Source organism: Indicator indicator, chromosome 22 (genome assembly GCF_027791375.1).
Source record: "Indicator indicator isolate 239-I01 chromosome 22, UM_Iind_1.1, whole genome shotgun sequence".
In the NCBI taxonomy this organism is placed as follows: Eukaryota; Metazoa; Chordata; class Aves; order Piciformes; family Indicatoridae; genus Indicator; species Indicator indicator.
Window position 1 is genome coordinate 8,230,407 of NC_072031.1, and position 13,304 is coordinate 8,243,710.

At 44.9% G+C, this 13,304-nt stretch overlaps 1 protein-coding gene across 1 annotated transcript in view; it reads left to right on the forward strand.

Annotated features, from left to right (window-relative positions):
• Positions 1 to 1,037: 1,037 nt before the first annotated feature.
• Positions 1,038 to 13,304, forward strand: part of XYLT1 (xylosyltransferase 1) — a 171,246-nt gene continuing 158,979 nt past the window's right edge. Inside the window, exon 1 of the mRNA XM_054391170.1 lies at positions 1,038 to 1,268. Within this exon, the coding sequence (XP_054247145.1) occupies positions 1,038 to 1,268 (231 nt within the window). The remainder of the gene's footprint in view (positions 1,269 to 13,304) is intronic.

The following is a 13,304-nucleotide window of genomic DNA, read 5'->3' on the forward strand; positions in this document are numbered from 1 at the left end:
TAAGGTAGATGTTCCAGTCTCTTAACCATCCTAGCAGCTCACCACTGGACTCTTTCCAGTAGTTCCACGTCCTTCTTGAACAGGGGAGCCCAGACCTGGACAGGGTATCCCAGATGAGGCTATACCAGGGCAGAGTAGAGAGGTAGGAGTAGTAACAACCTTGCAAAAGTAAGGACTGGTCAACAGCTACATGGCCAATAGCTACATGGCAGGGGAATTTACCAGTATAGTGGGGGTTATGGATAAGCTGTGCAAGTCTGACAACTTAGAGACCAAATTTCCTTCCATTAAGGAATGCAAGATGTTCTGCCATTTTTAATATGGCCAGCCAAAACGGTAAAAAAACCCAAACATCTGAAACGACTGCAGGTCAGTTCAGCGTGAATGGGCTCCAAGTCAGCTAGGAAAAATAATAACAATAATAATAATGATGGTGGAAAACGGCCCGAGTACCAGCTTTCACAGAGGAATCATTCATCTGCCAACTGGGAGCGCGGGAAGGCGAGAACCGGGACTGGGGCGATGGGCACCTTCCGCCCAGATCCCGGCCTCCTGCCCGGTTCTCGATTGCCGGTGCGGCAGCTTTCCCTCAGAAGATGGCACTCGCCTGCCGCCCCCTTCCCTTCCCCTCTCCTCTCCCGCGCTCCCGCCCGCCGTGAGGCACGGGGCCGCCCCGGTTCGGCCCCTTCCCCTCATACAAGGCCGGGGACTGCTTGCTTGCCCGCCAGCAGCAGCAGCAGCCCCCGATGCAGCTCCTCCTCCGTCTTCAGCCCACCCTTCTCTTCCCCCTCCTTCCTCTTCCTCCCTCTTCCTCCGCCAACCCCACCCCTCGCCCCGGGCTGGCCCGGCCGCGGGCTGCAGCACCGCGAGGGCTCCCCGCCGGCTTCCCCCATCCCCACACGCCGCGCACACCTCCTCCTCCCGCCCTCCCTCCTTCCCCACCTCCGCCCTCCTCCTGCTGACGTCTGGCTCTGCCCGGCTGAAAACTCTCTGCCGCGGCGGATGCGGCGGCTCTCGGGAGCGCGGCAGCAGCGAAGATGGTGGCCGCTCCGTGCGCCCGGCGGCTGGCGCGGCGCTCCCGCTCGGCGCTGGTGGCGGCGCTCACCGTGCTGCTGCTGCAGACCCTCCTCGTCTGGAATTTCACCTCTCTGGACGCCGGCGAGGAGCAGAGCGGAGGCGCCGCCGGCCGCGAGAAGCGAGACCGCGGCGGAGAGCAGCGGGCGCACCCGCAGCGCCGCGGACCCTCGGCGCCGCACGGCAAGGCGATGGTAGGCGCGGGCGGGCGGCGGGAGGGGCAGTGGCTGCGCCCCCGTCTCACGGCGCTCGTCTGCACTTCAGCGGAGGGGGCTGCCCTGGAGGCGCGGGGAAGTTGGGGCTAGCGAGGCGCGCCCACCCGGGACTCGGCGTCTCCTCGGCCCCGCGTGGGCGACCCCGCCGCCGTGCAGGTGCAGGGGTGCGGGTCTGGTCCCGCCGCAGGGAGTCCTGGCTGCCGGCATCCCCGGCACTGCCGGCGGCGGAGGGGCCGGCGGCGGGAGCTCCGAGCAGCCGTAGTTGATCCTTGCCTCTGCCTGGTACCCCTTCGGCACTGCCTGCCGCCGCAGCGGGCGTTTCAGCATCCCCGAACTTCGCTGAGAGCCGCCTGCCCCATCCCTTGCTGGAAGCCGCACGGGCTCTGTGCTATGCTGCACAGCTCCGTCAGGCCCAGTAGGTGACAGGCAAAGAAATCTAATGCAATCGTTCTGTTAACGGCTAGAAACTCAAGGGTACCGAAGCTCTGTCTCTTCTTTTGCAAACTCACGTTTTCGTTTAAGTGACTCAGGCCTCGAACCGCAGCGGGTTGCAAGACTGGCCTTATTTTTAGTTGCATTTCTGTATTTTCTAATAGGTGCATAAAAAAAGCATATTGACAGACTTCTTGGTCAGTTAAAGCAAGCCTCCAAAATACACGTTGGTGTGTGCCACTGCTTTGTAGTATTTATCAGCTCGAGAGAAGCTTCCTTTGGTTTTCACTTAATTCTTTTAGCATTCAGCTTACCATAAGTGTTGCCTCTTGAAATAAGCATGCGTATCTTTGTCTGTTTCTGTATCTTTGTTTATATTTATCTCTTTTTATATCTTGAGAGAGAAAGCAAGAGCCTGGGGGCTCAGAGATGACTTATTCTCATAAATGACTGTGGGTGTTTCAGCCACAGAAAGGCTTCAGAGAACTGTGCCCTGAGCACATGAGTGCTCTGTCTCTGACATTTAGGATAACTGCTCTGAAAGGTGGTGCATGCCCATCCAGCTGTGCTTTCTATATGTGAAAATTAAAATTCTTGCTTATTAAGTTCAGTTTTTGTCTTTATATGCAGTCTTATCTTGGTGCTTGCTGCGTTCGTAAGTGTAACTATTTAGGCTCCACTGTTTTTTGTTCTGCACTTTGTCTTCAGCCTCTTTTCCTATCTGTGTACTCTCTTATTCTTCTGTCTCATTCTTTTACAGTTATTTTCCTTCTGGTCTCTCCGCTCTGGGTTATCAAAGACTGGAGGGTGCTGGACTCTGGGCAGGAGGGGGGCCGGGAGAGGGCAGGCTGCACCTGGCACTCCAGCCCTGCTGCCCAGCTCACTAGGCTTTCTAGGAAATAATCCTCTTCCGTGGGCTCCAGGGCAGTGTCAGAACAAGTACAGTTAGCGGTTGTCCTGCAAATGGCCTGGCAGAGGGTCTGGTTTGTGCCCGGTGCATTGGAACAAGTGCCAAGTTCAGGGCTGAGAGCTAATTGTTTCTGAGCTGGTGACATGCAGATGTAGGATATGGTTATTGTGATGCTGGCAGTTATGAATCATGCCTTTGTACATACAGATTTGATCAAAGACCTAAAGATGGAGCACTGGAGTCCCAAATAGAAAATATGTTTTAAAACACTGGAGTGTACCTATGTACCCTTTGTTAGCTAAATGACTAGTGTGGAGCTTACTGGGCTGTACCACAGTGTCTGGCACTGGTAGTAAAAAAAAAAAAAACAGCAAACCAGCAATGCTCAAGACAAGTGGCAGTGTGCTTGTCAATGCCTTGTTATGAGGTGATTTGGCAATACTTCTTCAAGATGACTTTATGGTACTTGTGGCTTTGCTTAGCCACTTCCCAGTGCATAGGTTATCATCCTTAAAACTACTTTAATCAGAATACAAAACCTCACACTTATGCATCTGTCTATTGATTAGAATGTGTGCTTGGTGGAAATGTGCTAGGGAAATTGGATTTGTGCAGATTTCCACCTTAACAACCTGGCAGCTTGCTTAAATTGGTAGGTGAAGTTCTCAAGCACTCCTGACATGCAAATGTTGATTTACCTAGCCTCATCTGTGACGCCTGTCTCTGAAGCAGGCTCAGTTTTGATTTCAGACTGAGTTCCTGAGGAAAATCTGTTTAATGGGATTGCACAATACAGAATCAGTGTGAATGAAGTTGTGGTGTTCTTTTTTTTTTTCCCGTGGCTTATTTTCCACATTAAAATGCAATTTATATAATGCCCATGCAAGGTTATTATAATTCTCAGTCTAAGTTTTCCATAGTTTGTGTATGTCAGATTGTTTGCAACACTTAGAGAAGCTAGCCAGTGTGAATACAGTACTCTTATTATATCCCAGTGTCTTTTGGGTAAGTGCATCTGAGACCCTCCAAGGATTTTTTTCCCCCCAAGATTTCTCAGTTTTGCATGTCAACCAAAAAATAATATCAATTTCAACATGTGTTTGGTCTGTTAATGGAGTGCTGTGGTTAATATATCTTTGAGGAGTATTTTCTCAAGAGGCTGCTAAGTGCCTGTGATGTAGAACTTGATTACTTTTTTTAACTTCGAAGAGTCTTTAACACCTGGTGTGGTAGTTTTAGGCTAAGCCTTTAAAACTTTTCACAGATCTTGAGCAGAAAGTAGTAAAATGTAAATAAATCACTATTGGGTGTAAAAAGGAAAATAATGGTTATTCTAAACAATCCTATTGGAGAGATATCTACCATAAGATTTGATTCCCAAAACAATTTCTCTTTCTTTCCTTCTTCGCTCAGGGAGATACTAACTGGCTTTACTGACCTTGGCTGCATCACTTTTATTTTGGCTGAGTTTAATACCTTTGCTTCTGTCTCTTGTCCCTTTTGTACAGAGGGTTAAGGGGGAGACAGGAAGAGAGAAGCTGTTGCAACTTCCCTGGTCTTTGACTGGGGGGGAGGGGCTAGTGTTGTTTGTTAATTGTAAATACCTGTAAATATTGTAAATAGTCTATATTTTGTACATATTCATTGCATTTCATTGTAGATTGTAGTTTTGCCTGTAAATACAGCTTTCTTTGCTTCCCAACTGAGCTGGTCTGGCAAAGTTAATGTTGGGGAATTTCCAACCCACCACATCTGGACACCCCACCAACTGCCTCTGTAAGAAGAGTCTTTATGCTAAATAGTTAGGAAAAGCAGATCTTGGACCCTTTTCAGAATGTAGTGCTTCTCAAATGTGTGTCTCAAGGTTGAGCGTACAGTGGCTTTATTTATCTTGTTTTTTCTTTGATCTATGTATAAGACTGAAATGGTGGCAAGGGTTTTACTTTACTGAGTGGGACATAGGTGTGTTGAGGATTTGGTAATTTGTGTCTGTGGGAGAAGAAATGTAATCCTGTGAACCAGGTGTGTAAGAGGTATTGAGATTTGTATTAAATGCTGTCAGATGTGAGCAATAAGCATTTCATCTGGGAAGTGAGATCTCGCTAGAGTAAAAAGTGTTGCTGCTCTACCTTTGCATCACTGAATATGAATTGCCAACTTGGCAGGAAGAAACAATTTTGAATTGAGCTACTTTGCAACTAAAAACATTTGCTGTGATAGTTCCTCTGGCCAGCTACATCTGGAGCATTCATTACTCATGAGAAGTTTCCTGCAGTTGGTCCATATACAGTTAAACCAGCTTATAGCGACCTTTAAAGAAGGATGAACTGTACTAGTAGCAATGGTTTCAGTGGGTACTTGCAACCATGTATGATTTTTACAGTGGTTCAGCAGCACCCTTTACACAAGCTGTATTCATTTAACAAAACTCAAGCATTGAAAGCATGGAAGAATTAAGCTACCTTCTGAGAAAGGATCAATTTTGATGTGAAAGTCTTTGAAAAGTATGCAACAGCTCTTTGCTGTGTGAGTTCAGGCTTTAATGCAGCCTTCTAGCAACAGTGGAGGGGCTTGTTGGTGGATGTTGTGTGTTGGGAGCCCAAAGGGAAGAAAAAAGTATGCAAATCCCTGCTTCAGGACTGCTGTTCATGAGAGGGATGTGAAAGCAGAGCACCTACTGTGGTCTTAGTTCACCCCCAGTGCTGCACTGAGAGGCAGTTGTGTGTCTCAGTGATATGCTCATGCTGCCTGTTTGTGGCCTCTGCCTTTGCATTAGATGTTGAAGGCTATGCCTGTGGGTATGTAATGCTCCCTCATGTCTCATGGCAACATGGGATTTTCACTATTGCCTGCTTGACCGTAAAGCAAAAATGCCAGTGCATTGTTACTGTGTCAGCTGAGTGAAATATAACTCTTGTCTGCTGGTGTGGGATCAAGGCAGTTCTTCAGTCTGCAATCCTGTGAGTTCATTTGAAAGAAATGGCACGTTCCTTTCAGCATGAGGGCAGCAGAGGAACCAAACAGCTGTCCATAGCTCGATGTGTTCTCAACTGTAACATGAAAAGAAAGTGTGGTGTTTTGGGGGATGCTGAGGATTATCTGTTTTAACTCCAAGAAAAGGTTAAGCCAGGGGGAGGACAGTTCTGAGGATCACTAGTGCCTCTCTTCCTTGGGTTTATTTCTGTAGTGCAAGATGTGGTACTTCTCCTCCTGGGAGCATGGAGTCCATTGCTTCTCCATCCTGAAGGTGCTCAGGCAGGTTATGTTTCTTACTTGTTCCTTCTTGTCCTTTCTTCTTGTCTTTGTTCCTTCCTGGTCGCTTCCTGCTGATGCACTCTGATTTGCACCAAACTAAAGATACAAGAAGCAGAAAGCGATTACTTGAGCCTGAGCTCTGTAATACTTGTTGGTTACCAAAACCATGCAAGGCCTCCATCTGCTCCTCTGCTCAGTGCTTCCGGAGACAGCAAGACAGCAGCAACTCTGTAATGCTGGAGGAAACAAGGGGAAAGAAAACCCAGGAAACTTTGCTCTAGTTTCTCTAAATTCTGTGCATCAAATATTTCCTCTCACCTTTTCCAAGTGCTCTCCCAAAGTAGTTGGTGCAGAATTCACATTGTGTAGCAAGCTTGGTGGGTTTTTTTTCTTCTTTTCAGAAAACAGCATAGTGTTCTTTTGAAGAGTATTTATCCTTGTAATGTTTAGATTCTGAAGGTGGCTTCCTAGCACTGTTGTGCCAGCAACAAACACACAACTCAGACCCCGCCCCCCCTCTGCCTAGTATCAGTGCATTATCTGTGTGGGAGGTACTTAACAAATGAGTTTCTGAATGGCACACACGTTTCAGAGTAGCACCTGCACTGAAGCACAGCTTTGCACTGGGGTGGTAGCAAGGTGGGCATTAAAGGAGAGCTTGTGCCTTGGATAAGGAACCAGTGGAGGACTCAATGTAGTTGCTAGGGCTTGGCTCTACAAAGTTGCACTTAAGCACAAAGTATTCTGTTAAGATCCAGAAAACAAAAGAGATTTTGAGAAGAAAATAGTTATTTCACCCCTAATTTACCCTTTTTGCTTACACTGGTGAATGTATTGGTTCCATGTGTGAAGGATGTTACCAGGTGGTACCTATTTAAACATCTTGTCTAAGTAGCTTGTTGATCTAGATATGTAGCCTCCACACAAAAGGGTTTTCAGAAAAATTTCCAGAGCTGGAAGGTGCAAGGGAGCTAATTGTTTGTGTGTTAAACTTCAGTCCAGTGTGAACTGAAGTCTGGAAACTGGATCCTCACTCATTGTATCTTGTCTCAGTGAAACAACTTAGCTAGGGTACCTTAGATCATGAATATAGTCAGTGGCATGGAGGGGAAAAAAGGATACATTTCTTAGAGAATGGGTCTGTGGCACTGAGTTGGCCATTGAGAGGGGTTTTGCTTGTTAACAAGAGCTTAATTGTGCTGCAGTACAGCTTAAATAACTATTGAAAAGGAGAATGGAAACAACTAACCGTTTCCTGATGGGAAAGAGGGGAGACAATGCATCTGCATCTAGAAGCTGCATGATGATTTTTACAAAGTCTTAGCACTTAACAAGGCACATGTTAATAAAACAAACAAATCTTTTCGGCGACAGAGAACTAATGTATGCATTATTTAAGAAGAGTGTTAGAACCAGATTAGATTGATGGACTCCTGCAGCGGTTACCTCGTTAAGCATCTTCGCTGTGGGGATGTGGGAAGGTATTATATGAAGTAGATCTGTGTTAATTGGTTATGCCATCGGAAGTCTTTTTCAGGCCACCAGTGTATTTTTTGTTGTGTTGGTTTTTTTTTTTTATTCTTTTAATGTATGATGGGATTTTGCAGATGTTCCCTTTGAAATAGAAGTGTTTTGTTTTGTTTTGTTTTTAATCAGGAGAAGACTAGCTGTTGTACAGGAGGTATACAAATCCCATTTACTCCTTGTCAGCTATTGCAGAATGGGTACTTCTCGGTGTAAAGTTCCCTCACTACCTCCTACATGACTGAGCTGTATGGAGAAATGTTTTTTACTATTTTTTTTCCCTTCAGCTTTGAAAGTCAATGATATCTGATACAGCATCTTATTAGGGCTTGGTGAAGGGGCAGGAGCACAATGAAAGCATGAAGTGAACTTAATTTGTAGAAACAGTCAAATTGCATAACCTCAAGGATTAATTTTAATCAAATACTTCCCGATTTTTCTTTACAGTGTTAAAAGTAGGTCTGACACTTCACTGGAGCTTTTACAGTGACTCTTTAAATGGGATACAATGTCCTGTATTTTTCCTTCTAAAGTAGGTTGTTGGGGTGTCTGATTTGGGCAGATGCAGGAGCATCCCTGCAGGAATACTTGTGGGATTCTTGAATGCTGGTGTCTGTAACTGCTTGTGTTGGTGCTGTTTGAGAAGCAACATTTCAAGTATTTTAGCCTGATTTTTAGATGTGGGAACCTCAGCCCCTCTTCATTTTTATAAGGAACAGTAGGCCTTTAATGCTGTGCCACAGAGTACATGCTGAACAGGAGAGTGTCCTCTGGGAGCAGGGAATGTCAGAGTCCTGGTTGCTTTCTCCCATCAGTAACCTCTTGGCATCTGCAGCAAGCGTTTAGAGCCACATAGCTAAAAGCAACATGTAGTTTAGGGGGTTTCAATTGTTGGCTGTCCAGTCTGGTCTATTTCAGTCTGATGATTCTCTGCTGGTGTTTCTACCTCCAGGGGAGCTGAGCCCTGGCAATGTCCAGCTTTATTTGCCCCTTTATGTTTGGTGCTGCTGACTGTGGTTGTCCCCTTCTGGGTGCTTAAGACCTGACTGAATCTCACAAACTCTGGGGTGCTCAGTTCAGGCAGTTTAAGGCCTTCCAATTTATGGAGAGAGATGAGTGTCTCCAGAAGGCAATTCAGCTCATTTGAGGTCTGAATCTATGCACAAGCCTGCTCCTCTGTGCCAGTGAGGGAGGGGGGCCATGGCAGTGATGCCCAGATACCTGCTATGCTGTTGCAGGAATCCAGCTCTGGCGTTTCTCTTCCCTAGTCTGCAGTGTGTTTTATTAACTTCCCACACAGAAGTGGTGTAGGTTTGAAGTAATCAGTCCTTGTGAAGCCCTTTGAGATCTTCAGCAAAGACTGGGCCCAGCTCATCAGCTGCCATGCGTTGGCATAGCTCCATTAAAGTCTGTACAGACCAGCTGAGGGCTCCGGACCCGCAAATGTAGTGATTGTTGTAATAATGGCGTCAAACAAGTAATCATTATTTTTACTCTCTCTTTTCATTTCAAAATGAGAAAACGATTTCCTCTCGGATCAGTGGAAGCAATTTACATTATGCACAATAATGGTCTACATGGAAATATAATTATTATTCGTTTGTATGGCACCATCTGGGCACTAGAAGCTTTACAGACGCGTGTGAGGAAAGGTCCCTGCCTTGAAGAGCTTACAGGCTGCACAGCATTTATAACTGTTAGCACTCAACAGGAGTCGTGAGTGTAACTTGTGCAGCATTGCCATCAGGAAGCTGTTCAGCACAGGACTTTCACAGACTCTTCTTCAGTGATTTTTCACTCACCCATCACAATTTCGCTGTGATTGGCACTCTACATCCTAAGGGCAGGATGAGTCAATGAACTGATTAGTGTGAATGGATCCAGAAAGAAATCAGCAAGAGGCTAGTATTATAAATTGGCTTCCAAGCTGTTTCCAGGCAGGAAAAGAAGACTTCCAGGCTTCACTTGGATGCAGAAGATGGTCTTGATGCCCTTTAGACCAATGCCTCCTGTAGAGTTACTCCCAAGCTTTACATCTGGTACAGCACTGAATGCTTTACTGCATTTGAGTATAAAGTAGAAATGAAGAGACCAGGATATAAAAACTGAGCAACATGTAACCTTGCCTGAACATATAGATATGAGGTAACCTTGCAAAGTACATCCTTTTATGTGAAGTACCAAAAGGGTCAGTGTGGGACACTTAAATCATGTGACTTCTTATTTTTAGAGATGATTAGAGGATTCCTCCAAGGGATGAACTATTTATAACATGTCTATAATTGGCTGCTTGGGGGTTTTTTTGTGTGTGTGGTTTTTGTTGTTGTCTTTTTTTTTTTTTTAATGTGTGTGGTAATGAAATTAAACCTCGCAATAAATGAATATCAGTTTAGTGAAAAAAGTTAGCTAGAAAAGATTTCACACTAGAGTGTGGTTGACTCTGAGGTCAGATCTTGAGTACTTCCCACATACATTGTGTTTTCAAGCTGCTACTCTTAGTGCTGTTCTGTTATATTATTAGAGTAAGTGGGGGATGCTTATTTAAAACAGTTCTACAAAGCTGAATGACATTGCAAATCTTAGTTCCTGGATTTGGTTGAATGAGTCATGTACACTCAGTTTTACTTCATACTACAGCCTTTGCTTGCCCTTCACATGCACTTTTGTGGTGCAGTTGTGTTGGTTGAGTCTGAGAGCATTTTTCTTAGAGCTGATGCTATTTGCTAACTTTGCTTTACAGTGAGTTTTGGATTTCATGCTCTCTGAATTTCTGAGAGGTCTTCTGTTATGTTCTTAAAACTCAGCCTGTTTGTAGTGGTCTTTGTAGTTGCACTCTGTGATTCAGGAGGACATGTGGTTGAGTTAAAATGTTTCTGAAAGAAAAAGTGATGGAGGTTGTGGCTGTGTTGACTAAAGTCAATTGAGTTCCCTGAAAGTGCATCCAGGCTGTTGACCCTTCCTTGGGAGATGAACCAAGCAACCTGAGAAGTGATGTTTCTAGGGTGAATCTGTGGTTCTTCAGAAATGTACAGCCCCATGTCAGAGAGGCAAGTAGGGTCGTTGTGTCACACGTTTTATCTGCAGGGTGGCAGCTGGCCACTGTTGATGGGAGCCTCACAGCTGCCATGATCATTAGTTATCTTTTTAACTTGGTCTGGCTGTGTACCTGGAGCTGTAACTAGTTAAACGGCCATCTGCTAACTATGGAGTTTAAAGTGGACCTCTGTGTAGAAATCAAGGGTTTCCAGAGGACTGAGGTCATCTTGAACAACCACATGAAGGAAAAATAATGTTATCAAGATAATATTGCCTGGTAGGAAAAAAAATGCTCTCATGAAAAATGGCAGCTTGTGGCCTGCAAAGATCCATGTTTGGGTAGCTGGAGATAAAACTAGGCACATAACTATATTGACTGAGGTGCCCACAGGCTTGCTTATGCACTTAGAACTTTCTGTGAGTGCCTGACACAGATATTTAAATATATGTAAACATGGACTCAGGTGGCTACCTTAAGGCATCTAAGTTCAGCAACTTGGTATACAGTGTGTAAAACCCAAGCAAACAAGCAGAAGAGGAGTCAGTGTAGTAAACAAAGCTGTTAGTGTGTATACACCAGGAGAATAATAATACTTTGCACAGCTACTGTGCCTCCAATTGCTTACGTTTTGGCATGCACTGGAATTGAGTTTAGTCACTCAGCTGCATAAATAGAAACTTGGAGGTGCTAGCAGCAGTACGTGGAGCAGCACCTCAGCCATGAGCCAGCTTTTTTGGCAGCCTTACAAGAAAAGATGTGCAAGTCTTCAGTGTAATATTTTGATAAGTCACTGGTTCCTATTAAAATAATAATTATGGTGATAATTATAACTGTAGTTGGCTCTGACTGAGCTACTAAGTGAGTAGGGGGCGGCAGGAGGAGGATTTGGAAATACTCTTGTAAACCCATCAGAATCCTGCTCTTTCAGCTCTGTACACACAGATGAGGACATTCATGTCTGTATTTCTGGCATGTTGTCTGCCAGTGCATGGCAGTGCCCATGTGCTGCATGGCAGTGCCCATGTGCTGCAGGGCTCCCCATGGGAGGGAGCGAGCTGGGGATTACTGCTCAGTCTGCCTCACGGGCTGATCGTCATCCCCGTGTTTGTGTTCCTAATAGCAGAGATAGGATCAAAATTGGTGATGGTATTTTGCAGCAGTATAGTGATAAAACAGTGTAATGAGCTCATGGCTGTCTGGCTCTCTGTAGTTGGCACTGTGACATTGCTGTGTCTGTGCCTTCATAGCAATGAAGCCATCGTGTTCCCAAAAGCCCAGATCAGGCCCTGATAGGATTGAAACCAAAGGAAGGTTTTTGTTACCAGGTAGCAGTCTAGCTATGATGACACTTTCCTGAGCCTTTCTGCTCTAATTCAGTATTAAACATTTACACCAGCCAGACTGCCCCTGCTTGGCCTTCTGGGCTAAGTGACTGAGAGTGATTAATGACTGTTTATTAGGAAAAGATGGCCTCCAACATGCTCATTTTCCAGGCAGTGGAACCAGCAATTTCCCTTCCTCAGTCCCAGCCTTCATTTATAAAATAGGATATTTTTCTCTGATTTTTTTTTTTTTAAGTTGATTTTTCTCACCCTTGGATATCAAGGAAAAGCTGTCAGCACTGTCCATTGCTTGCTTCTCCCTTCTTCTTCTTCTTGTGTGAAGCTACAGTGGGCATTTGGAGTGTGAGTTTTCAGATGCTTGATCCCTTTGCTTAGGGTGACAGCACAATGCCTCATGAAATGGGAAGAAGGAGAATTTAGGCTGTAAGTTGCAGGACAAATTTCTGCAAGGAGAGGAGCACACTTGGGGAACATTGGGAAGAAAGTTAGAGGTCAGCTGTAAAGCTCTGTGGGACCTCTGGGAGCACAATCAATTTGAAAATGGGATAAATCTACATGCATTTATCATGCTTTCAGAGCACAGGAATTTTCCAGAAGTGATTCTCATAACAAGTGCTCATTTTCAGAGGTTGGCTGATGCAGAGAAAGAGCAAGGTTTATTTGGGGTTCTAGTAGGGTCACATAGCCTGAGACTTTGGTTCTGCAGCTGCTGTGGGTTTATGCACATATTCCACATAGCAGACTTTATCCCAAAAGTATTTTATGTGGAAGTTAGGTTATAGGGTTTGTTTACCTTTATACAGCCAAATCATAAGTTTAAAAAGTGCTTTACTAGAGTTCAGACAAGTTTGACACAGTGATTTGAGATAGTCTGGGTATTGTCCATTTTAGTACCATCAGCACCCCAGTTAGATGTCATGCTGTCAGAATATTGCCAACAGGATATTTCATTCTGTAGTTGAAGTCCTTCTGAGAATTTTCATTTTCTAGTTGTGTTCATGTAGATTTGCAGTAGTTCTCATATCAAGGATCCATGAATGGACATATTGTGGAGGAAAATAAGGATTCCCCAGCTTACTTGTCCCTCAAGGATGCCATATTTAGACAATATGGACATCTCAATGACAGATGGAGAGCAGTTCTGTTGCTTTTGAAGTGTCACTGTAATTTTCTAGTGATTGTTCAATAGTCATACAGTATGCTTTAGATGATTTCTGTTTGTGGCCTATGTGTCACTTGGAAGGAATAAGTGAATGGAAACCCTTGAATTTCTTACTGTCCCTGATTCTACTTCTGGGCTGTGTTTTTATTTTATTTACCAGACCTAGCCAGGCTTTGATCTGAAGTCTGCTACCTAAACAAACCTTTTCAATGCTTTGAAACTTCTGGTCGCTAGTGAGCAAGGTGCAGTTTGCTGTACTTGTTAGTAAATGTTTGTATTTTGTGGTTAGTTTAGTCATTGTCTTGTGTATTACCTTCCTCCTTCTTGAACAATTCCCTCCTGTTTCTGGAGG